This window comes from Mesoplodon mirus, assembly GCF_964341445.2.
Source record: "Mesoplodon mirus genome assembly, chromosome: 7".
NCBI classification, from domain to species: Eukaryota; Metazoa; Chordata; class Mammalia; order Artiodactyla; family Ziphiidae; genus Mesoplodon; species Mesoplodon mirus.
In genome coordinates this window covers 127,456,323-127,480,188 of record NC_138983.1, presented here as the reverse complement: position 1 = coordinate 127,480,188, position 23,866 = coordinate 127,456,323, and the positions used below count along the sequence as shown (strand labels likewise).

Below are 23,866 nucleotides of genomic sequence, written 5' to 3'. Positions count from 1 at the left end.
AGGGTCTAGGGTCAGGGAGAGGTGAGGAGGAGGAAGAGACTTCCAGAGTCCATCCCTACTCCATTCCAACATCCAAATGGGACATCCAGGGGACCCCACCAGGGCCCAGCCCTGGAACACCAACCTTATAACAGCCCAGATTACAAACACTTGTGTGGTGGGGACCCCGGGGGGGCCACTTTGGTCAGTTGTCAGTGGGGGTCTGGAAAGCCTGGGGCTCCCAGACAGACAACAGAGGAGGGGGGGCTGTGGGAGCAGAAGGCAGGTGGCAGCCTCCCCGTGGTCATTGCATGCAGATGTTGGAAAGAGGAGGGAGGAAGCTACAGACCTACAGACCGCATCAACTTGGGAAGACTCCTGGGCGTGGCGGGGAGGCCTGGCACCCCCAGGCCCAGGGCCGCGGCTGGGAGCGCAGTCCAACAGCCAGCCTGTGGAGGAGCTGAGAGAGGGGAGGACGGCTGCACCAGCAGCCATGGCCCAAGTCTACAAGGTTAAAACAGTCCCAAAGGGCCGGGGCCGGGGGCTTCCTGCTGCAGGGGCTGGGGCACAGGCCAGAGCAAAGCTCTATCTCTCTGATTTGACCCGGTAACGGAGCACAAGGTAGGCCAGCAGCCGCAGGGCCAGAAAGAAGATGCCCAAGACCAGGAAGTCCATGTAGAGCTTGGCATCCTCCACATCCAGCGCTCGGAGGATGCTCTGTGGTTCCTGGAAAGGGCAGCGTTCCTCCAAGCAGGTCAGGTCTCCTCTCTCCATGCCATAGATGGTCAGAATCACACCCTCAAAGCCATACCTAGGCAAGCAAGGGCATCAGAGCGGGACACAGAGCACAGGGACCCTGCTCCCTGGGCAAACTGCCAGAGCCCAGGTGCAATCTCTCACCCTTGGGGCTTGGCCGCCTACAGGGAGGAGCAGGGGCAGATGGTGAGGAAGGGGCACTGACCTGACATAGGAGAGGTAGGAGCTCCATTGCAGGTAAGTGGGGATGGTTTTGAAGCTGACAAAGAAACCGGAGAACAAGAGGACAGGAATGGCGGTAACTGGGCCCACAAATGTGGCCACCTGGAGGGGAGGGAAGGCGACCGGGCCATCACAGGGGTGATCAGGACAGACCCAGGACTGGGGTGGCCCCCAGGTTTCCCGTAGATCCATCCCATTCCTTAGGCCAGCCCCTGATTCCTTCCACCAGACTCCGTCCCCCCTCTTGGGGGTCGCCACCTACCAGCCCCTCACCTGTAGGGAGTTGGAGGCAGCGCCGATCAGCAGCCCCAAAGACTGGGCCACCAAGGCCGTGGCAGTGGCCAGGGCTGAGAAGAGCAGGAAGCGGCTGGTCTCAGCTGGCTGGCCTGTCATCCAGTACACAATGCTGCAGTACACCACCGGGCACACCACCTGGGGAGCAGGCACAGGGCTGGGCAGAGGCCAAGACCCTCCACTCCACCCAGGCAGAACCTCTAGGACAGCAATCGCTAGAGCATCCGTGCCTGCTCCTGCCTCTGCACTCCTGCTCATGCAGTCACCTGAACTTGACACATGCCCTTCCTCCCCGGCTCTAAGAACCTCATTCATCCTCCAGTCTCACCTCTTCCATCAGGCCTACTCGGACCCGTCCAGGCACGGTGACTTCTCTGAAGGTCCTTCCCATCTGGACCAGCATATTCCTTATATTGTTAATTAATTAACCATATATATGAGAGCGTTTTGTCCCCCTGGATGCCATCAACTCCTGGAGGACAGGGACCGAGCCTACCATGTACAGGAGGGCAGGTTCTTCCCTGCACAAGGCGCCCAACCAAGAGGCAACCAGAGGTGGAGCCCCAGCTGAGCTCTTCTCACCCTAGCACAGTGCAGCCTCCACCCTGAGGAAGGGACACGTTTTCTAACTTGCTTAAAGGTGGCCTACGGATTACTGGTGGCCCTGGTGCTTGGAACAGGGTAGTGGAAGTAGTTTACATGTATTAACTCATTTCCTTCTCATAAACAATCCCGAGGTAGATACTATCACCATTCCATTTTATAGATGGAGACACTAAAGCAAAGAGTGATTAGGTGACTTGCCCAGTGTCTCACAGCTAACGAGGAGCAGTACGGCTCCAGAGCCCACGCTATTCTCTACTGTCTCGAATAAGATTCACAGAGTCATTTGTAGGGCTGTTATTTTCATCATTTTCTGTTTGTCCTCTCTTATTCTCACCGGAACATAAGTTCCACAAGGTCAAGACTACTTCCATCATGTTTGTTGCTGTATCCCTAGCGCCTGGCATGGAGCCTCGTGCATGGTAGGTGCTCACCACCTCTTGCTAAGTGAGAAGAAGTCAAGGAAAGGATGGCAGGTAACAAGGTTAAGGGAGGCAAGCAAGCAAGGATGGAAGGAGCAAGACAGAAGGGAGGCAGTGGGGGGTGGGTGGGAAGAGGCTCACCTGGAAGGGCACATCGGCCATGGTCTTGGCCAGGTAATACGCTTTGAGGCTGTACCAGTAGTTGAGATGCTCCCGCATGAAGACGGCCATCTCTAAGGGGACTGAGGACACAGGCCGATTAGGCACAGCTGTCCAGCACCCTGGCCTTACCCCGTGCCCCCCACTCCCGCCCCACGCCCAGGGCAGCTCGGCTCACAGGTGAGCACAGTTGGCATCAGGGCAGCAAACATGAGGAAGAGCATGGAGAAGAAGAGGCAGCCCGTGTTGTTGAAGACCTTGCTGGCATCGTCACCGATGTGCAGGTAGAGGAGACCAATGAGCACGCCGATCACCACATGGGACATAAACCGCAGGTGGGTCAGGACCTGTGTGAGGGGTGATCATGAGGAGAGAGGATGGATCACAGGCTAGGGATGGGCAGGCCACACTTGGGTAGGAATGTGGGGGTGCCCTCACAGGCACAGAGACCCACGGGGGCTTTAGCGGGAGCTGTTGGGGGAGGGGCCCCATCACCATCCCAGCTGCTGGGATCCTACACCCCACAAGGCCAGGCTTATGCCAGCCTCCCCTCCCGCAACTTGATGTCTCACCGTGTCCCTGAGGATGGACAAGAAGGTCCTCTTGAAGAGGATGCAGAACTGTGTGAGGGTGCTGGTGGCAAATGTGTGGCTTTCAATGGGATCCACTTCCTGGAGAGAGGAAACTGGATCAGGTGAGCCTACCCTAGCCCCCACCACGCACCCAGCTCAGCTGGTGGGAAAACCCCTGAGCCTGTCCCTGGGGCAAGGGTCCTCCAGAATTCTCCACCATTGAGTTGGGTACCTGGAAGCTGGCCTTAGCGGTGTGAATCAGAGTGAGATTCAGAGAGAGACACAAAGAGGGAGAAAAAACTTGGGAGGGAGGAGATAGAAAGGAGTTAAGGACACCCATGGGGGCTACTAATAGATCAGTCACTTCTCTTTATTTATTTTATTCATTTATTTATTTATTTGGCCACACTGCGCAGCTTACTGGCCGACCAGGGATCGAACCCACACCCTCGGCAGTGAAATCACAGAGTGCTAACCACTGAACCACCAGGGAATTCCCCAGTCACTACTCTTTAATCCATTGAAAACATTTACCCTAAGGGTATAATACCTTTATGCCACCAGTTTCACGATATTATTAACAATGATAATAATGATGACCAAAAACAATATTGATGACAACAGCAATAATAACCCTCCCAGCCTTCCAGGGTTATAGTATCTCATTTAAGGAGAAGAGCTGGAGGGAAAACTCAAGAGCGTTTATAAACAGAAGTGGTCTCTTTCTGAACTAGCTGAAGTGTTATTTTGAAAGGTACAAAAACACAAATTAAAACTCATTTTCATTGTAAAAATTAAAAAATAAAGAAAAGAGCTGGCATGGAATGAACACCAACTGTACCAGCTACGGTGCGAAGAACTTTGTGTGATGATCTAATTAGTCCTCCCAATAACCCTGTGAAATGAGTATCATCACCTCCAAGTTAGTGATGATAGTAAACCACACCGGCCACGAGGCCAGAGACAGCTTCAGTCTTGCTTACCAGGTGGCACTAAGGACAACGTGCTACAGACGCTCGGTAAGAATTTGTTGAACAAATAAATGAATGAGAAAGTCGAAGCTCAGAGAGGTTAAGTAATGTGCCCAAAGTCACACAGCTAAGAGCAGGTCTATTCCAAGTCCTGGGTTCTTTCTAAGTACCCAGTGGTTGTGATGCCTCTGGGGCATGTCCTCTTTGACAGGGCCACGTCCAAGGTCCTCTCTCTCCTCCCCCACTCTGCACTCTGCCCTCTCCACCCCTACTCACCGGAGGGCAAGGGGGACAGGGGGCAGGGACCTCATTCTTCTCAGGGCTGCTCTTCTTCTCTGCCATGGCACAGAGCCCATTCTGCACAGCCCTGAACAGCAGGGGATTCAGGTCTCCGTACTCGCCAGAGGCCACCTCGATGACTGGGGGACACAGAGGGGTGTGCTCAGCTAAGATCTATCCTTGCTTCCCAAGGGCAAGCCAGCCCTTCCTTGGGTGTGCGCGGAAGGCAGGCGACAGTGAGATCTCTGCCCCTGGGAGGCCCAAATGCATGATCTGAACCCCCAGGTTTGGCCCGCCACCATAACCCAGCCCCTACCAACAGGCCCCCACTCACTGAAGTCAGCTGGGTTGTGGTAGGTGGGGCAGTGCAGGCCGAGCCCCTTCAGATAGGGGATCAGGTTGGTGACCACGCCCTTGAAGATGCACTGACCCTGGCTCAGGATGTAGAGCTGAGGCAGAAAGAGAAGGACGAGGAAAACACCACGAGCGGGTCAGGCGGGTCCCATGACACCTCTACTGACCCCTTCCCTCTCCCTATCGCAGGCCGGTCACCTTTGAGTCCCAGAGACCCTCACCTTGTCAAACATCTCAAAGAGCTTGGCACTGGGCTGGTGGATGGTGCAGATGATAGTACGGCCCCCCTGGGCCAGGGACTTCATGAGGGACACCACTTGGAAACAGGAAGCGCTGTCCAGACCACTGTCCAGAGAGAGGCCATCAGGGGGCGGGGTGAGGTGGGCAGAGACAAGGGAAGGGGCTGTTTGGGTGGGGCAGCTGCTATGAGGGCGAGGGAGCTGGCAGGAAGGGGGTCATCCTGGCCATCGCTTTATCCCATCCACACTGTACGATTCAGGCATTCGGAGGTACCAAGAAGCCCAGAGTACTGTTAGGTGTAACAAGCAATTATTAAGCACCTTTTGAATGCCAGGCACTGGGATTACAAAGATGAATAAATAAGACATCGACTCTGGTTGGGAGGGAGAGAGAGAGAAATGCACAGATCATTTGAGATAATGTGCACCACGCTGTAGAATCATGGGGTGAGGCGGGGGGAGGATTCAGCTCTGTTGTACAAAGGTGTTGGAGGGTAGTCAGAGAAGGTTCCTGAGGGAGTCTGGCAGAAGAAAGAGCTAAGCCAGGTGAGGGAGGGAGGAAGGACAGGTGCGGTGGTGAAGGGCATTCCAGGCAGAAGACACAGCATGTGCAAAGCTCAGAGGCATGAAACACATGGCTGGACTAAGAGAATTATAAGTGATTCAGTATTATTAGAGCATGAAATACAAGACAGTGTGAAGCAAGATGTGAGGCCAGAGAAACAGGTTCAGACCAGGACCTTGTAAGTCCTCTGACTTCATTCTGAGGGCAAATGGGAATCACTGCGTATTTTTAAGCAGGGGAGTGAGTATTGCCAGACTTTTCTTTTAGAAAGTTCACTCTGGTTGCAGTTTGGAAGAAGGATGGGCTGGGAGAGACTGGAGATGAGGAGATAGGAGTCTATTGCAGAAATGCAGGCAAGGGTTGATGATGTCCTGGATTTAAGCACTGGCACTAAGAATGGGGGTGGGGCGAATCTGAGAGATGGAAAAAGAACGTAGAATCAGCAGGACTTGGCGATTGATTGGCTGTGGGGGAGAGAAGGAGCAGGCGACATCTGTCAAGGAGGACATCGGGATTTCTGCTAGGGTGAAGGATGGGGCTGCTATGGCAACAGGATTGGCAGGGGTGGAGCCCTTCTCTGGCCCCAGGAGGCTGCAAACACATGCTCTTGTCTCCAGCAGTGGAGCAGATGCAGCCTCTAGCCCTGGCTCTGGGCTGAGGGGAGGAGGCATCCTGGTGGGAGAGGAGGGGGAGAGATACCTGGTAGGCTCGTCAAAGAACATGACAGGTGGGTTGTTGACCAGCTCCAGGGCGATGGCCAGGCGCTTCCTCTGCCCTCCGGAGAGCAGGGCTGTCCTCGTGTGGGAGCAGGACATCAGGCCCAGTGCTGTCAGGATCTCTGTCACCTGGCCCGGCCGCCCACCCACCCCAGGTCAGCTTCAGAGTCTCTGCTTCCCCCAGCACCACCCCAATTTAAGTAAGCATCTCCCTGAAGCGTGATGTCCCAGCCTTGACCGCCCCTCTCCTACCACCCAACTCGGGGGCCCCAGAACTCAGCAGCAGTGAAAAGGGCAGCTGTCCCGTCCCCCTCCCCCACCCTCCCCCACTCACCAGCTCCTTCTTCACCTCCTGCTTCTCACTTAGCTTCAGGTTAGCAGAGACCTGGGGCCCAGAGAGAAGGCGGATCAGATATGCGTGGGAGGGGGCACAGCCTTGACCCATGGGAAGGACGGGGACAGCGGATAAAGGGAGAACTAGGAGGAGGGGACGGCCACCGGCTCTCACCATCATGGCCTCCAGCACCGTGAGGTGTAGCAGCAGCATGTCGTCCTGCATGATGTAACAGGACATCTTTCGGAAGGTCCTCAGCTCCCTCGGCCTCCCGTTGACCAGGATCTGCCCCTTCATTCCAGACTCCCTGAAGGAACGTTGGTTGGGGATGGGGCTCAGCGTCACTTCAGAACAACTTCTGTGCTCCCCAGGGGACCCTCTGCCTGGTCCTGCCCCCACTCTACCCCAGCCTTGTCCTCACCTGTATCCTGCCAAGATGTTCATGAACGTGGACTTGCCAGCCCCTGAGGGGCCCATGATGCCAATCAGCTCCCGGCGGCAGAATTTACCTGATAGGCACTTAAGGAGAGTCTTATAACCTGCAGTGAGGGAGGGAGGAACTTTTGATCAGGGCTACAATGAACAGAGACACCCCAAACTCTTAGGAGCCATGGCTGTCAGTGAAATAGGCAGTCCCTACTCACTGTGAATCGGTTAGGATGGAGGAGTGACCCTCAGAGCCCCAACAATAACCTATACCCTCTCATCCCGTCCCCCTAGAAACGACCACCACTAATGTCAAAGTACCCGAAGTGACAATGTTCTTCTTTGTTTTTTTTTTTTAAATTAATTTATTTATTTTTGGCTGCATTGGGTCTTCATTGCTGCGCGCGGGCTTTCTGTAGTTGTGGCGAGCGGGGGTTACTCTTCGTTGCGGTGTGAGGGCTTCTCATTGCGGTGGCTTCTCTTGCTACGGAGCACGGGCTCTAGGTACGTGGGCTTCAGTAGTTGTGGCATGTGGGCTCAGTAGTTGTGGTTCTCAGGCTCTAGAGCGCAGGCTCAGTAGTTGTGGCGCACGGGCTTAGTTGCTCCGCGGCATGTGGGATCCTCCTGGACCAGGGCTTGAACCCTTGTCCCCTGCACTGGCAGGCGGATTCTTAACCATTGTGCCACCAGGGAAGCCCGGCAGTGCTCTTCTGAAGGCCGTGGGTAAACCCCCACATCTGACGGATGGGCGTGGAGAGGAGATCAAAGTTACAGTAGACTCTACTCTTCTACAAACACAGCGGCCACTCTCTCATCCCCTCCAGGAAGGCTTTCCCAACGATCCAGCCTGAGCTGGCTGACTGTCCTCTGCGCTCCATAGCACTTCTCATATGTCAACACGTTTGTTACTTGATGTGCCTGCCCCTCATTCCCCTCGTCCAGCCTCTTAGTCAGTGAGCTCCTTGGGGGAAGGGTTTGTGTCTTTCTCATCTTTGTAACCTTAGCAGACTGGCTGGCACATACTAGATGCTCAATAAGTGTTGGTTCTATGAGTGTGTGTTCTCAGAGCCTTGGCCTCCTTCTAAAAAGTCTTCTTCGGGGTGCTCTCTCTGCCCACCAGGCTTGTCTCTGCAGACCCTAACATGGCCCAGTAAAATCTCACCTTTCATTCACTCACTGGGAGGCAGCATATGCATTAAGAGTACCAGTTTGGAGTCGGGTGGATCTACGTTCAAATTCCGGCTCCACACTTACCAGCTGTGTGACCTTGGGCAAGTTGCTTAACCTCTCTGAGCTCCAGGTCCCTCATCTGTAAAATGAGGATGATAGTACCTATCTCATAGGGTTGCTATAGGATTCAATGAGATCATATATGTAAAGCATATGACACAGTGCTTGGCACATAGAGCCCATTAAAAACAAGTGACATTTTATAATTAATCCCATTTGGCAAGCGCTTATTGATATATACTACATTCCAAGCTCTGTACCAGACAGTGCACCAAAAAAATGAGGAAGACATAGTTACTGCACTCAAGATGGTGATAGTCTAGGCTAAAAAGATGGACAAGAAACCACCTATGGATCTGAAGAAAGATAAAGTGAGGGTTATAACAGAAGTACAAATCATGTGCAATGAGAATGCAGAAAATGGAATTGATGAGGGTGGAAGGCCAAGGGGAAAATCAGGAAAGGCTTCATGGAAGAGGTGGCATTTGAGCTAAGTCTTGAAGCATGAGCAGCATTTCAAAATGGAAAAGGAAGGCAGAGGCTCTCCAGGCTTTGGGAGGAAAAGCTCTACTATACAACAGCATATATGTAATACAATCCAGGGAACAAAGGGCAGAGACTCCATGGAGTCAACTGGTGAGACAAGTGGGTGGAGAGGAAAGATGAAGCCAAGGAGGCTGGCCTTGCCTGCTGTGCTTGCAGACCTGCCTCAGTGAGGCCGAAACACCAATCCCCTACCAGGTACTTTGCTCACCACCACCTTCCTCCCACCCGTACGGAGCCCAATTTCCTCTCCATTCTACCTCCTTAGCAGAGGCAGTGAAGGGATGTGATCTTTCACCCTCCCTCCACAGAACCCAGCCCTCCCTCTGGACATATCCGGTCAGTCAGGGGATCAGCTGCTGCCCACTCCGGGATCCTGATCACACCAACCCCCCGTATGGTGCTTTCCAGTTTACAAAGCTCATTGCCTCAGTCACTGCTGTAGCAACATGGATGAGGCAACTGGGGCCCAGAGACATCCAGTGACTTACCCAAGTTCACAGGCACAGCAAGTTCTTTACTGGGAGAGGGGAAATCATGGATTCCAACCCTCTGCCTCATTCATCATCGCCGTCAATTAGAAAGACAGTGGTTGTGCATGCCAGTGTATGCCTTTCAGAGCTACTCACAGGAAGCGATTTCTTTTTCAGGGGAAGAAATTGACAATGATGACCCCTCCCTTCATTTAATCCCCACCAAGCACTTGATTGAACACTATTGCCGAATTCAAATATCACCCTATGCTTGCCTTTCACAAAGCATTTTCACAGCTAACATCTCAGCTGAGCCGCACAACAAGCCTGTGTGGTGGGTATTCTTATCATCCCTGTTTACAGATGAGGAAAGTAAGGCCAAGAGAGGGAAAGCAGCCTGCCCAAGGTCACACAGCTTACAAGTGGCTAGGAACCCATGTCTTGGGACTCCTCCTGGACCACAACTGCTCAGCATGGGAGGGGCCTGCCATGCCTTCAGGACGGAGACCCACCACAGTTCTAGGTCTGCCTCAGTCAGTAACTCTCTTCACAATTTTATGAAGTCACTTAATCCTTCAGGACCTCCATTTCCTCATCTATAAAATAAGGATAGTATATCTCCTCCCAAGGACATAATAAGGTTATTATGAATAATAAGTAAGAAAATTAATAATAATTAATAGAAAAGGGTTTTAAAAATCAAGAAGTGTCCTTTGCAAAGTGAAAGAGCGGCATGGACATATATACACTACCAAACGTGAGGTAGATAGCTAGTGGGAAGCAGCCACATAGCACAGGGAGATCAGCTCGGTACTTTGTGACCGCCTGGAGGGGTGGGATAGGGAGGGTGGGAGGGAGACGCAAAAGGGAGGGGATATGGAAACATATGTATATGTATAACTGATTAAATTTGTTATAAAGCAAAAAAATAAAATAAAATAAAATTTAAAAAAAAAATAAAAAATAAAGAAGTGTCCTTTGTAATTAGGAGAGGTGAGTGACAAATCCTTACGTGGGAAAGACAGAAATCTCCCTCTCTCCACGCCCCTTGCTCTTTTTCCTCTCTGCCTACCTCTAATTGCCTTCTGTCCTCCAGAGAAGGGGACAGGGATTCAAGTGAAAAGAGAAGGCAGAAAGAGGAGGACAGAGGGCAGAGAAAGGGGCAAGGGATGGACGAGACGGCAAAATGGCCAGTAAAGCAGAATGGGGCTGGCAAGGACAAAGGAGGGAAGGACCTGGTCAGGGGTGCCCACTGGTTGTGGCTGGTGGCTTGAAGCAACCAGAGAGCTGGCCCATCTAGGCACATCTCTTTTGCATTTTCATTTCTCCTTAAAACTGTGAGGGCTAGGAAAATAACAACTACCTCCTCATTTGGCCCGGAGCTGGTCTCAGGGCCAAGAGGCTGCTTAGGGTTAAGGTGCTGAGCAGGGAGCCCGGATACCTCAGTTTCCAGTGGTTCAAGCCCTGTGACCTTTTGGTTCCTTATGGGAGTGAGGGTAGGGAGTGCAGAGAGAGCTCAGGCTCAGCCCTGCTCTGAAGCACCCCAAACATTTCTTAAACCTCAGAGAACAATGTCCCAGCTCCACCCCTGATCCACACCCAGGCTCTGGGGAAAAACCCAGCTTCCCTATTCCCAGCTCAACCTGCCCAGGGCAGGGAGGGTGGGGTGGGGGGCAAAAGCTGCAAGGGATACAGGAGATGGTCAGGGTTCAAAGGAACTCAGAGCCCCAGCCAGACCTTACCCCACTGTCCTAATGGGAGAAACAAGGAGGAGATGGGAATGCTTAACAGGGAAGTTAAGAGAGAGAAAGGAACGCTGCATGGAGAGCTGGAAAACCTGGCCTCTGGTCCGAAGTCTGCCACTTATTAGCTGTGTGACATTGGTCAAGTTACTCAACTTCTCTGGGCCTCAGTTTCCTTATTAGTAGTACAGAGATGTCATCTATCCTGTCAAGCCTTCACCTTCCGTGCCTCGGAGGACTTTGGCAAGAATGAAGTAAGAAGACAGGAATGAGAACATCTTTTAAAATTAGCGGAGCTCTGTAGGTCCAAGGATTTTTGCTAACCACTAAGGACAACCCCTGCAGCACAGCCCCTACTTTCTCATATCAGCCCTCAGAGGCAGGAGCTCTACCTGAAACACCGAAGGAAAACTCCTCATGGACCAGAGGTGATAGTGTCAACTTGGAAGAGGAAATAACCAATTGAATCTAGTGTCCCATGGTGCTTACAGGTGTAGGGGGAGTGCAGACCCCCGGCACCTCAGCTGTGTGCACAGTGAATGAGGGGCATAGATTTTAGTGGACCCGCTCCTGCCGGATTTGCAGAAGAGGGGACCTCCAGGCCTCATGCTCCCAAAGGGGCAACTCATGGGGGCTCACAACTCCCCATCAGGCTGCTCCCTTACCCCGTTTGCGCCAGCAGGGTCCCTCCCTCACGGAATAGGACAGCTCCACAAACTCGATGTCCACGGCCGAGCGCTTGGGTAGGTGGGAGAAGCGCTGGGCTTCAGTGATGTGGTTCTCCACCTTCTTCAGGTGTGTGGTCAGCATAGGGGGCTCCGCCCCATCCTCCAGAGCCACGGCCATGGCCACAGCCCCAGGTCCTAGTCCACAGCCCACGGCCTCCAGCGCCTTCTCCGCCATCACGCCGCCGCCGGTCTGCAGGGAGAGGGCCTCCTCAGTTTGGGGCAGACCCCGATCCCTGACTCAGAGCTCCCTTGCTTTCTAATGTGCCCTCGCCCCCACTCCCCGCCTCCTTCTCAGGGTAGACCGGCTACTGGGAGCAGCCCACATCCCACCGCCAGAGCATCTGCCCTCCCCCGACCACCACTCCCCGCGCAGCAACGATCAGTCCCGACCTCTCCTCGGTCCCGGGCAGCCCCAGCCCTAGCCTGGCCCCAGCTCGGCCCCTCGAAGCCCGCACCCACTCCCTCCTCCCCACGGAGGCTCTAATCTCCTTACCCTGCAGGCCAGAAACCCCAGGGGACTGGATGGGGGGTGGTGGGAAGGGGCGGCTGGCGGAGACTGCAGGCTAGGAGGTCAGGGTAGCAGGGTGAGCACAGGGTGGACCAGGCGAAGGCGGAGGAAGAGGAGGCTCTGGGCCTCCCGCTGCGTTCTCCTCCCCATCCCTGGGCGAGACGCCCTGGCTAGCCCCTCCCGCCTGCGCCCCTGGGTCCGCGCGCCCTGGGCTCTCCCCAGAGATGGGCGCACCACCCGGACTCAAAATCCCCACTGCCAACTAAGCCCCCCATGGCGGGCTCATCCGCCTCCCATCTTCCGCAAGCCTGGTCACCTTGAGGCGCCCCCGGGCCGGTGCGGAGCCGAGATGCTTAGCGCTGCCGCGGGCCGAGGATGGAGACTCCAGGCCCTCTTACCTGCCTCCGGCTGCGGCACCGGCGTCCCGGCTCCCGGTCCCGGCGGCCGGGCCGGGGCGGGGCCGGGCCGGGGCGGGCGACAGGGGAGGGCTCGGGCCTCAGGTCTGAAGAGAGATGACAGGGTTGGGGAAGGGCTACGGGGGCGCGCCCCTACTCCGCTTGGCCGCGCACACCTGGTTCCCTGAGCCCGATCCTCGGTGCCTTGTCCTCCCGAACCCGCCGGGCAACTGCGCTCTCCTCCAAGCTGCTGCTCGCCCTTCCCGCTGTTCTTAAAGAGCCCGCGCCGCCCCGCAGCCCGCGCGGGGCGAGGACGGCGAAGGGGAGCGACGCGTCGGCGACGGGGGGTGCCGCAGCGAGTGCAGTTGTGGACCCGGGACTGGGGAATTGGTGGCGAAGGGCCGACTTGGTGGCCCTGAGGAAGGGAGAGCTGAAGTCACTCAGTGGGGACACGTCCCTGGATTACAGACTATACAACGGTGGTGGCGGAGGGGGAGGGGAATTGGGGATGCAGATTCCGCCAGTCTCAAGGGACTGTGGAGCTGTCAGCCTGTCTGCACCACCACCACCCCCATTAATTTCCCTCAGTTCTGGCCCTTGAGCTCAGGCATCCCCTGGGAATCCCCAAACTAGATAAAAATGCTTTGAAAGCAAGAATCGTGGGACATCCTCCCTCCCCCCCCGCCCCCTCCCCCGCCTACCCTTTCCCTCTCTAAGGGCGAGGAGACTAGTTAAAAAGAGACAGAGGGTGGATGCTTTGGGAGAGCTTGCAGGCAGCTCCAAGGTTAAACTGGTACCCAGAGCTCAGCCTGCTCCAACTGTAGAAATGTTTATGCTCCCAGGCAAATTCGGGCCTTTAAGACAGGCATTGCCTGATGCTGGAGGCACATGTGTGCCAGGGCGTGCACAGGGCTCACAGAACACTGTCTTTGGCGTCTTCTCACATACGTGTGCGTTCTCTCCCTCACCCGACAAGCCTTCAAACGGAAGTGCCCAGAGCACTCTCGGGGTTTTCCCCTGCTCCGCGCTTTCCTCAGGCAGCTCCTCTTGGCCCCTGCCTGCCCCCGCCCCAGTCTTCAAGGGGTAAGTAGGTTAACCAGCAGAGACACGTGACCTGAGCTTTTAAATTCCCACCTGTCCCACAGCAGAGAAGGATGGGAGGGGAGGCTGCTGGTACTGCCGCCGTGGCTGAGGCTTCTCCTTGCTGCAGCAGATGAGAGGTTACTAGCAGTCAAACCTCTCCCCCGCTGGTCCCCCCCTCTGCCAGCCTCTCTGAAGCCTGGAGGCTGGCAGCCCCTGCAGGATGTCTCCAGGCCCCACCCTGTGACTTCGAGTTTCCTACAGATTTTGGATCCAGCCCTCTCTACCTTCCCCTGACCCCATGCGCCACATCATCACTGTTCCTCAGGAACCCCCATTCTCCAAGTTAGCCCCCAGTGCTCTAATGTAGATTCCCCCCCAACAGTTGCATTATCTCATTTAATCCTCACAATATCCCTATGAGGCTGGTGTTACAACCTCTCTTTACAGATAAAGGAACTGAGGCATAGTGCGGTTAAGCCATGTGTCAAGAGGACACATTTAGTTGGTAACAGAGCAGGGCTTAAACCCTAAAGTCCTCTCTGCTATGAAGCCTCTGGGAACCCTATTCCCAAACGGACTGTCTCCCTCCACTTCCTAGACAGGCTCTTCATTCTCTCAAGATAACCTCCATAACTTAATGACACTCCCCCCCATTCCCTGGCATACACCTTTCCAATTTTCAGGAAAATTTCCTCCCCTCCCTTAGGAATGCTCTGCCCCCATTCCTCGGGACAGCCTTCCCTATCTTCAGAGACCAACACTTCCAAGTCTTCTGCCAGTTTTCCACCCTGTGCTGTTCACACCCCCTGCCCCAGAGCAGTAGTCCTCAGCCTTGGTTGAGAGTTAGCGTCACTTGGGGACTTTGAAAAAGATGTTTAGATAACACTCCAAAGCAGTTCATGCTGATCTCTAAGGTAAGATCCAGGCATTAGTATTTTAAAACGCTCTCCAACTGATCCCACTGAGTGGGCAAAGTTGAGAACCACTGCCCTGATGAACCTTCCATTCCCTGGGTTAGAACACCTGTCATGCACCCACTAAAAGCCTTTCTCTTCCCTGAAACAGGCCTCCCCATTCTCTAGGACACAGGACACCCTCTCCCTATTTTGTGAACTCATCTTCCATGTCCTGAATTTGCAGTCGGAAGATTTGCATTCTACCCTTTTTGCTTTTACTAGTTTTGTACTCAAGCAAATTTCTCCACCTCTGAGTCTCATCCATGTCATGGGGATGATAAAAAATCCTGCATACCTGCCTCTCAGAAGAAAATGTTCTTATGAAATTCAAGTGCTTAGCAATAGATGATGATTTTTAATTCTCAAGAACAGATTATACATCCTTACTCTCCAGGTGAGACTTACCATGGCTCAAGGTCATTTCTTTTCCCGCAGAAGAATCTCCCATTTCCTTGGCTAAAGAGGGGAAACTACATTTGCTGAATACCTGCTACATGCTAGGCTCTCAGCATAGAGATATGATCTCTGAAGAAAGAGCTAGGTCTGTCTCTTTCTCCCCTGAATTCCCAGAACTTGTGCACAGGAAACCCACTGTATAGCCATGTATTGACTAAACAGTCTAACCAGTCCTCACAACAAATTTATGAGGCCAGTATTATCCTCCCATGTTTCAGATAAGGAAACTGAAGCTCAGAAATGTTAAGTACAAGTATGAGGTCACACAGCTCATGTCGTGGATCCAGGGATCCAAAACCAAGACTACACATTCTAAACGATGACTTGATCTACTATGTCCAACTTCCTCATTCCCTAATAGTGTCACCTTCCCATTTTATGAAGCAGATCCATCTCCACTCCCCTGAACAGGCTTCTTCCCATTCTAGGATATAAAAGTTTTCCAACCTTCTAGAGGTCCACTAGGAGAGACCCTTCCCATTCTGGGAGATACCCCCAACTCCTTCCACATACCTTCCAAGACAGAACTTTGATTCTGTAGAACGCACACCTCTAACTCCTGGAAGAGACCTTGTAACTTGAGAGCAGTAGTTCTCAAGCTTAGCACACATGAGTATCCCCTGGAGGGCTCCTTACAACACAGATCACGAGGCCCCCTTCCCAGAGTTTCTGAGTCAGTATCTGGGATGGAGCCAGAGAATTTGCATCTCTAATAAGTCCGCAGTGATGCTGATGTTGCTAATCTGGGGGCATGTTGCTTTTTTCTTTTTTTTTCTTTTTTCTTTTTTTTTGCCGTACGCGGTCCTCTCACTGCTGTGGCCTCTCCGGTTGCGGAGCACAGGCTGCAGACGCGCAGGCCCAGCGGCCATGGCTCATGGGCCCAGCCACTCCGCGGCATGTGGGATCCTCCTGGATCGGAGCACAAACCCGCGTCCCCTGCATCGGCAGGCGGACTCTCAACCACTGCGCCACCAGGGAAGCCCTGGGGGCATGCTTTGATTTCTCATCCTCCGAACAAATTTCCAATCTCCTACCATGGTCTTTCCCTCAACGCCCAAAATGGATCCTCCTCCCCTTTCCTCAAATAGACCTCCTCCATTCCCTGCAATTGATCCTCTCCTATTTCTAGGATCCTCCCCAATTCCCATCCCAGAGCCTCCCCTCCCACCACCAAGACAGCCTCCATCCAGGACAGGTTCCCTAGACCCAGATAGGTAAGGGTTGGTGATAACTGGCTTGTGAGGAGCAAGGCAGAAGCAGAAAACTCCTGTCTCAGCTTAGCGCTGGGAGCTAATCTAGCAGACACAGGGTGCTCGGGGCAGGGATTTGTGGGAGAAGCAGTTGGTAAGGAGCTTTATGGACTTATGGGGAAAGGGGGATAGCAGGATCCTTTGGGAGCTGGAAAGGAATTGGATTGTGGACTTTGGAACTGACCCAGTTCTGCTTTCACCACCCCAGGTTTCTGGTCCACCCCGACAATCTCTCTCTCTCTCTCTCTCTCTCTCTCTCTCTGCCTCTGTCTCTGTCTCTCTCTCTCTCTCTCTCTCTCTCTCTCTCTCTCTCTCTCATCTTTGGATAGAATGATTTTCAAGTGTATTTGTCAGTGGAAGGACCCTCTGCTGGCCACTTGGGGAAATGCAGCCCAGGCCTGGGAGAGAGTGGTAGATAAAGAGGGAGGCTGCTGGAGACAGTCAGTAAAGAGGGGTATAGGCACCTGAGTCCGGGCAGTGGAGGGGTACCTACTAGGCAGAGTCCCGGCTGTTGCCTTTTTAAAAAAATCCTTATTGTTAAAAAATATGAGAATATAACATATATAACAAAATCAAGCAATACTGAAGTATATTTTAAAAGTGTGATATTTATCTCTCCATTTCTATCCTGTGACGTAGTTCCATTTCCTTTCCTTTAAATTTTTCTAAATAATTTTTTTTTTTTTTTGGCTGCATTGGGTCTTCGCTGCTGCGCGCGGGCTTTCTCTAGCTGCGGCAAGCGGGGGCTATTCTTCGTTGCGGTGTGCGGTCTTCTCACTGCGGTGGCTTCTCTTGTTGCGGAGCACAGGCTCTAGGTGCACGGGCTTCAGTAGTTGTGGCACGTGGGCTCAGTAGTTGTGGCTCACGGGCTCTAGAGCGCAGGCTCAGTAACTGTGGCACACAGGCTTAGTTGCTCCACGGCAAGTGGGATCTTCCTGGACCAGGGCTCGAACCCATGTTCCCTGCATTGGCAGGCAGATTCCAACCACTGCGCCACCAGGGAAGCCCGCCATTTCCTTTTGATAAGAAGAAAATGAGGGGTTCTTCGAAGCTGCCAAGGTTCTTTGCCCGAGTCACTCTTTTTCCTTGAGAACCCACACACCTTCTGCCTCCCAGTCTCAGCTTGCCGTCTTCCTTCCCCTAGAACTTGAACTCCCACCATGCCCCTTTGTACCCCTTGCATGGAACCAGCCTGAGACCAGCCTGTTTGCCCAGCTTTTCTCTGGGACTTGTTCCCCTGCTCCAAACACAAGGCCAACTCCCCTGGAGGGTGGGGAGAAAGGCCACTGTTGGTAGGTGTTCAAAATGCCTTATTTCCCTTGATCTCTGCTATTCCAATGACCCCTATCTCTACTCAGCAGCCTAGGTCCTGTGGACATACTTGGCACTCCAACTAGATCCATTTTATTTACTTATTTATAAATTTATTTATTTATTTATCTATTTCTTTTTGGCTGTGTTGGGTCTTGGTTGCTGTGCACCGTCTTTCTCTAGTTGCGGCGAGCGGGGGCTACTCTTCGTTGCGGTGCACGGGCTTTTCATTGTTGTGGCTTCTCTTGTTGCAGAGCATGGGCTCCAGGCAGGCAAGCTTCAGTAGTTGTGGCACGTGGGCTCAGTAGTTGTGGCCTGCGGGCTCCAGAGCTCAGGTTCAGTAGTTGTGGCGCACGGGCCCAGCTGCTCCGCGGCATGTGGGATCTTCCCAGGCCAAGGCTCGAACCCGTGTCCCCTGCACTGGCAGGCAGATTTCTAACCACTGTGCCACCAGGGAAGCCCTAACTAGCTCCATTTTTAAATGTCCCTTTTCACAACAAAAAAGTAAACAAACCAATTGAAAAATGGGCAGAAGACCTAAATAGACATTTCTCCAAAGAAGACATACAGATGGCCAATAGGCACACGAAAAGATGTTCAACATTGCTAATTATTAGAGAAATGCAAGTCAAAACTACAATGAGGTACCACCTCACCCTGGTCAAAATGGCCATCATTAAAAAGTCTACAAATAACGGGACTCCCCTGGTGGTCCAGTTGCTAAGGCTCTGCCTTCCCAATGCAGGGGGCCTGGGTTCCATCCCTGGTCGGGGAACTAGATCCCACAACTAAAGTTCCTGTATGCCACAACTAAGACCCGGCACAGCCAAATAAATAAATAAACAAAATTTTTTAAAATCTACAAAAAATCTATCTGGAGAGGGTGTGGAGAAAAGAGATCCCTCTTAGACTGTTGCTGGGAATGTGAATTAATGTAGTCACTATGGAAAACAGTATGGAGGTTCCTCAAAAAACTAAAAATGGAGTGGCTATATGATCCAGAAATTCCACTCCTGGGCCTATGTCCAGACAAAACTATAATTCAAAAAGATAGGACTTCCCTGGTGGTGCAGTGGTTAAGAATCCGCCTGCCAATGGAGGGGACACAGGTTCGAGCCCTGGTCCGGGAAGATCCCACATGCCGCAGAGCAACTAAGCCCGTGTGCCACAACTACTGAGCCCACGTGCTGCAACTACTGAAGCCTGCACACCTAGAGCCCGTACTTCGCAACAAGAGAAGCCACTGCAATGAGAAGCCCGCACACTGCAGTGAAGAGTAGCCCCTGCTCACCGCAACTAGAGAAAGCCCACGTGCAGCTACGAAGACCCAGTGCAGCCAAAAATAAATAAAATTAAAAAGAAAAGATACATGTACTGCTATGTTCATAGCAGCACTATTCACAATAGTCAAGACATGGAAACAACCTAAATGTCCATCAACAGATGAATGGATAAAGATGTGGTACATATATACAGTGGAATACTACTTACCCATAAAAAAGAACGAAATAATGCCACTTGCAGCAACATGGCTGGACCTAGAGATTATCATATTAAGTGAAGTAGGTCAAAAAGAGAAAGACATATTCCATATGATATCACTTATATGTAGAATCTAAAATATAACACAAATGAACCTACTTATGAAACAGAAACAGACTCACAGACATGGAGAGCAGATCTGTGGTTGCCAAGGGCGGGGGAAGGTGGTGGAGAGATGGATTGGGAGTTTGGGGTTGGCAGATGCAAACTATTATATATAGAATGGATAAACAACAAGGTCCTACTGTATAGCACAGGGAACTATATTCAATATCCTGTGATAAACCATATGGAAAAGAATATTAAAAAGAACGTATATATATAACTGAATCACTTTGCTGTACAGCAGAAATTAACACTACATTGTAAGTCAACTATACTTCAACAGGGCTTCCCTGGTGGCGCAGTGGTTAAGAATCCGCCTGCCAATGCAGGGGACATGCGTTCGAGCCCTGGTCCAGGAAGATCCCACATGCTGCAGAGCAAGTAAGCCCGTGCGCCACAACTACTGAGCTTACGCTCTAGAGCCCTCGAGCCACAACTACTAAAGCCCACATGCCACAACTACTGAAGCCCACGCACGTAGAGCCTGTGCTCCGCAACAAGAGAAGCCACCACAATGAGAAGCCTGTGCACCAAAACAAAGAGTAGCCCACGCTCGCCGCAACTAGAGAAAGCCCGCACACGGCAGTGAAGACCCAACGCAGCCAAAATTAATTAATTAATTAATTAATTTAAAAAACCTATACTTCAATTAAAAAATACTTTAAAAATGTCCCTTTTCTGACCGCCTTTCCCTCCTGCTCTCTGATCTTCAGAGGCTCACTGTATTTGATTCTAACTAGTCTCCTAGGGCCTCCCTGCCCAGTTTTGACCTCACGATCCTTCTCTGGCTGATCTAATTACCCTGCTCCTTGACCCTAGGCAATTCATGTCCAAGCAGACAAGGATCTGGCCGAGGATCAACCCAGTGGTCTGTCTTCTGCTTTTGCTCCGGGGGTGCTGGTATCTGCTACATAAAAGTGTCTGGTTGTGTTGAAATTGCCACTGCCTGATCTTGGTCTTCAGCCTCAGCTGAGTTGTTAGGTGATCTATCTCACTCCTATATCTATAAATGGCATTTCTAAAACTTGACAGTTGTTATAAATCTCCTTAATCCAACAAATTATCCCTCAATAGCATTAATCCCTACTCTATCAAGGAAATAAGAGACCTCCAGGCATGGAGGTCTTACACCTCCTACAAACTAAATTCACATCCCCTCCCATCCTGCCTTCCCTCTACTCGAAAGAAGGGATGTCTCCATTACTTTCCAAGCTTTGTCTATCTACTTGTCCTCCATATTCCTTGCTCAGTCAAGAAATTCAAGCTATTTAGCATGCTATGAAAAGTTTTCACAATCTCCCCCTACCTTCCCTCTCAGCCTCAAACCCCTCTGCTACTGTATATGAAATGAGTATGCTCCTCATTCGCTAAGTGCACCGTGGGATTCCTGATCTTGAGCAAATTGATTCATTCATTGGGAACCTATATTCACTAGGTCACAATCTGACAGAAATGACTTGATTCCCCATGACTATTCTTCCCTCTTCTCATCTTGGAGAATCATTTCTCTTTTCTACCCACTCAGCTCTTCTGTGCTCTTGTGTGAGGTTATGGACTTGCCCTAAATAGGAAAAATGAAGCATCAGCTTCCACACTCCTGGGCCACCTGCCCTCTCTTCCTACCGCCACCCCTTTGAGAAGAATAAGACAGGGTATCTCCTTAATCTTCAGGCACCATGATGTCTGACTCTAGATACAATTTTAAGGCAAATCAAATTAGTACTGGCACCCTCCCCGCTCCAGGGATCTTCTGTCACTCACCCCCAGCCTCTATATTCTTCCACAGGCCTCTGGCTGCTTAGACTCAATAACCCCTTTCTCCGGTCCGGTGCTTTCTAACGCACGCACACAGAGCCCAGGATCCCCTCCTCCTGGAGAACTGGAATCACATGGTAGCCGGGCCAAAATGTCTTCTGCACTCCGCATGGTGCAGACCGAGCAATGGGATTGGGTGTGGGCGTCACTGGTATGACTGGGAGGGAAGGCCCTTTCCACGGGGTGCTGGCCTGACCCTGAAGGCACTGCTCAGCTGAGGAATGAATGGCATCAGTAACGCCGGAGAAATCCCTCAAGGGGCAGCCCCAGCCGCTGCTTAGAACGCCAGCAAACCAAGGGCACCAAAAAAAATGAAAGAAAAAAATTGAGACCAGAATTTGATAGTTTATAAATATATATTTTTGAAAGTATAATCATGTTGTACTTACTTGTAGTTGCTTCTGGGTTTAATATTTTCATTTCGAATTATACACGGAGAATGGGGCACCACGGTCTTATCAGGGTTCAGAGCCTTTAGGCTTCATCTCGTCTTCATTGGGAGAAAGGTCTCTAACGACTTGCCCTTGGGGTCTGCCTCTGGCCCTGTTCTATTCAACCTTTTAACCTACCACTTGGAGACAGTTGTCCACCGAGTCTCACAGGTCAAAATTTAATGAGGACAAACACGAGGGCTTGTTGTTGGGTCCAAGATAACCACTGCAAACATCTAAAGTGAAGGAACACAGCTTGGGCAATAACAAAACATGTAAAGGCTTAGGGGGTTCAGAGGGCAGCGGCTTCATACTAAACTGAGAGCATGGTGTAACCACCAAAACTAGAGGCCCCAAGGACACGGGGGTGGAGAGGGGACTCCAAACTACCCGACACAGGAGCCTTAGAAGAAACTGAGGGTGCTTAGCCCGAAGAAGCCTCCGTTGTCTTCCGTTATCCGAAGGCCTGATGGGGGAGCAGAATTGTACTTGTTTAGTGGAAGGACAGGTTGTGGGTGGTGAAACTGATACAGGATCCTAGAGGAGTGAGCCTGGAGATGCAGTGGCTTTGCTTATGGAAGTCTTCACTTGTGTTTCCTCTCTCCTCCATGTTGCCATTTTTTAAAAAAAAGAAATCTTTCTCAATGCCTTTATTTTATATATATATAAATATTTATTTATTTATTTTTGGCTGCATTAGGTCTTCATTGCTGTGCACAGGTTTTCTCTAGTTGCGGTGAACGGGGGCTACTCTGCGTTGCCGTGTGTGGGCTTCTCATTGCGGTGGCTTCTCTTGTTGCAGAGCGCGGGCTCTGTTGCTATTTCTTTTTTTTTTTTTTTTTTTTTTTTTGCGGTACGCGGGCCTCTCACTGCCGTGGCCTCTCCCGTTGCGGAGCACAGGCTTCGGACGCGCGCAGGCTCAGCGGCCATGGCTCACGGGCCCAGCCGCTCCGCGGCATGTGGGATCTTCCCGGACCGAGGCACGAACCCGTGACCCCTGCATCGGCAGGCGGACTCTCAACGACTGCACCACCAGGGAAGCCCCATGTTGCTATTTCTTGAAAGGGCTCTTGCAGAGGCGAAGTGAACATCTACATTGACTTGACCTTAAAGCCCTCATTACTTCTTGCCTGAATTCCTGCAGCAGCCTCCTAACTTGCATCTGCCTGCTCTCTCACTCCCCATCACTGGCAGAATCACCGTTCTAAAACTTGATGCGGTCCTTCTGGGCGGCTTTGCCTTCCTTCCAGTCTTGTCTCTCTCCACAACCCACTGCCCTCTGTGCTGCAGACCACGAAGTACCCCTTTAGATTCGTTTACAGACCTAGTCTCCTCTGCTCGGAATAAACCGGCCACCCCTTTGTAGATGGTAGCTCTAGCTGTTTCCTTGACAAAGCCCTTCTTGATCCCTTGGTCAAGTAATACTGTCAGCTCCTGCTCTGAGCCTCCTCAATGAACCCTGACAGGCCTCTCACTCCACTCATTTAGGTCTTTCCTCGCCTCTGTACTGCAAGTCCCTCTGGGGCAGATCCTGCCTGGGTTTATCCATCTTTGTATCCTTAGCAACTGTCACAAAACCCGGACTATAGGAAGAACTCAGTAAATGGTTGACGGAATTAATGAAGAGACTTCTCTTTCCTAATTCTTTCAGCAATAGGCACACAGTTTTCGTAGGAAGAATTATTTAGTCCTTTTAAAACACACTTAGTCCTTTTTAAAAAGTGTTAAAACAACACTTTGGGGGCAGCTTCCTGCCCATCCAAGACCCCTGGGAGTATTTCCTTGACCTCTTGAGAGTGGCAGAGACCCTAAGAATGGACACAGAGCACTAAGATGTGACTGGACAGGCCTAAAAAAATGGTTCTTGTTTAGGAGGGTTCCAACCCCTTTGAGAATCTACTGAAAAAAGACCCCTTTCCTCAGGAAAATGCACATTCAGATACACAACTTTCTAACTTGGCTGCTGGACCCCCAGTACCTGCTATTCCCTAGGGCCTCCACATCCACCCTCCACCCTAAGCCTCCTTAGCCCCACAGCTTCACAGGTAAAAGAACCCGCAACCCAGAGGCGCTGGCTTCTAACCAGCACTCAGAGCGTGGGGCCAGCCTGGGTGCCCTGGCTTCCTGGCAAGCCCCACTCATCCGTCCTAGCGTGTTCTACTGCCCACTCCTGGCCTATGCCTGGGACCTCTATAGAGATGGTAGATGTTCCAAGAAGAAATGGAGAAGTTTCACCAAAGGTGGGGTGTGGGGGAGGGGGGCAGGGAACAAGAGGACAGTTCAAAACGAAACAAACCCCAGTCACTAAAAAGGGAACGAGCCTAATTATTCAGCTCCTCTTCTGGGCAGCTCTATCTCCTCGTTATCTAGTTAATACCACCAAACATAAGGAAGAAGTAGTGAGTAA

The 23,866-nt window shown here is 51.9% G+C and overlaps 1 protein-coding gene across 1 annotated transcript; it reads right to left on the bottom strand.

The window, feature by feature from the left end:
* Positions 1–564: 564 nt before the first annotated feature.
* Positions 565–11,782, bottom strand: ABCG4 (ATP binding cassette subfamily G member 4; the record flags this gene model as incomplete). The annotated part of the gene is made up of 14 exons (XM_082627413.1): positions 565–790; positions 941–1,059; positions 1,231–1,389; positions 2,418–2,518; positions 2,614–2,782; positions 3,008–3,106; positions 4,255–4,397; positions 4,592–4,706; positions 4,833–4,956; positions 6,115–6,260; positions 6,466–6,516; positions 6,640–6,772; positions 6,887–7,004; positions 11,545–11,782. 14 exons carry the CDS (start codon positions 11,780–11,782, stop codon positions 565–567), a joined length of 1,941 nt encoding a protein of 646 aa, XP_082483539.1.
* Positions 11,783–23,866: the final 12,084 nt, after the last annotated feature.